Source organism: Myotis brandtii, unplaced genomic scaffold, assembly GCF_000412655.1.
Source record: "Myotis brandtii unplaced genomic scaffold, ASM41265v1 scaffold691, whole genome shotgun sequence".
NCBI lineage: Eukaryota > Metazoa > Chordata > Mammalia > Chiroptera > Vespertilionidae > Myotis > Myotis brandtii.
Window position 1 is genome coordinate 517950 of NW_005370704.1, and position 1656 is coordinate 519605.

At 67.8% G+C, this 1656-nt stretch overlaps 1 protein-coding gene and 1 long non-coding RNA gene across 2 annotated transcripts in view; one reads left to right on the forward strand and one right to left on the reverse strand.

The window, feature by feature from the left end:
* Positions 1-6: 6 nt before the first annotated feature.
* LOC106724008 lies at positions 7-473 on the forward strand. Its single transcript, XR_001359756.1, has 2 exons — positions 7-115; positions 254-473. It is a non-coding gene; the product is annotated as an uncharacterized LOC106724008 (long non-coding RNA).
* Positions 474-879: 406 nt separating this feature from the next.
* The window catches only part of EDF1 (endothelial differentiation-related factor 1), a gene marked incomplete at its 5' end in the record, with an annotated part of 1694 nt that continues 917 nt past the window's right edge, over positions 880-1656 (reverse strand). Inside the window, one exon of the mRNA XM_014529671.1 lies at positions 880-1475. Coding sequence (XP_014385157.1) covers positions 1248-1475 — 228 coding nt within the window. The remainder of the gene's footprint in view (positions 1476-1656) is intronic.

Sequence of the window (1656 nt, forward strand, 5' to 3'; positions counted from 1 at the left end):
GCTCCTGGTGCTGCTTGGACTCACGGGGTGGCAATGGCTGCGGAAGGGGGGCTGCCCCTCCAGGGACAGGACAGTGGCCGCGGCCCCCGGCTTTGACAACATCCTCTTCAACGCGGTAGGACCCCGGGTGAGGCGGGCAGGCGGGGGGGGGGGCCGGGGAGCTGCTGTGCCCTGCAGAACAGAGCAGTGGGGCAGGAACCCCTCGACCCACCCACCTGCACCCAACCCTCACCAGGCTCCTCCCCCTTTCTAGGATCAAGTGACCCTGCCAGCATCGATCACCAACGGCCCCTAGGCCCAGAGGACCCGCTCCTCCCAGGAGCTCCCCACCCTGTCGGCCCTGGCCCCAGATGTGCCAAGTCCCCACCCCTCATCCTGCATCCCGCCCGCCACCCACGTGTGGTGGCAGTCCTCACCCCAACAATAAACACTCCGGCCCGGAGGGCAGCCCCTCTCGCCGGCCAGCCTGTGCATGCTGCTCTGAGGTCCCTGTGCGCCCCCCGCCCCGTGCCACTCCTGAGCGGTCCCCAGACAACACAGCTGCTCCCCAAGGATGTGAGGAAGGGAACACCATGGTGCTGCCCACACACCATCCCTGTCTGTCCCGCCTGGGCCTGGACGGGTGACAGCCAGGTGCTGCCCTCTGGCCTGCTCCCCTGGCCTCTGGGCCCACAGGACGATGGGCAAGGGTGTGGCCGGGGACTCGGGCCAGGGGAGGGCGGAGCCTGGTGCCAACAGGCCAGCCAACACCCACTAGCATTCACAGTCCCTCAGGCACCCCCACGCCCGGCATGAACCCCCCCCCACACACACACCCTGGGCCTGAGGGAGCAGAGGTGCAGTGGGCAGGCCCCGGTGGGACAGATGCTCACACCAGCAGGAAGGGCAGCGAACGTTTATTAGTTTATTAGCGTCTCTAGCAGCCAGACGGGCGTCTTCCCTCCGCGGGCTGGACTGGCCCCTACCCCGCACCTCCGTGAGGCCCCCTCAGCTCCCCTGGGAACCATGCCCACGTGGCCGACATCTGGGGAGGGAGGTGGGTCTGCGCCTCGCTGAGGACGGGGCAGGGAGGACACACACAGGAGAAGCGAACACTTTGCAAGGCTTTGTTTACAGCAGGTGGGTGGGGTCCCAGGCAGGCTGACACCCGTGTTCCGTTGGGCGCGTGAGGAGGCCACGCTGGCGCTGGGGTCCGGGGAACCGCCAGACACGATCAGCCGGAACGCACTGACCTCGAGGCTTTGTGCTCATTTCGCCCTGGGCCCCTTCTCAATCGGCTTCCCAATGTCCTTCCCCCGGAGCTTGAGGCCTGAAGGAGCATCGGACACACTGACCACAGCTCCCCCCGCACCCCCCGCCTCGGGAACTTCAGAGGACAGAGTGGGCACCCACTGGCCATGTGCACTCACTCCCTTCCCCACAGCAAGGAGACAGGGAGCGGGAGGCAGGGAGAGGGACCGGGGACGGCAGCCCCACTACGGCCTAGGCTCTCGGAGCTGCTGGCCCCTCGACCCAGAGCAGACGCCCGTTCCCTCCCCAGGACGGGAGCTCTGTGCCTAGGCTTCAGGCTGACACCCAGGGGACGTGTGGAGAACCTGAGTGGGCGGGGCAGGAGCCAGGAGGACCCCAGAATTGGGGGGTGGGGGTGGGGCCGGT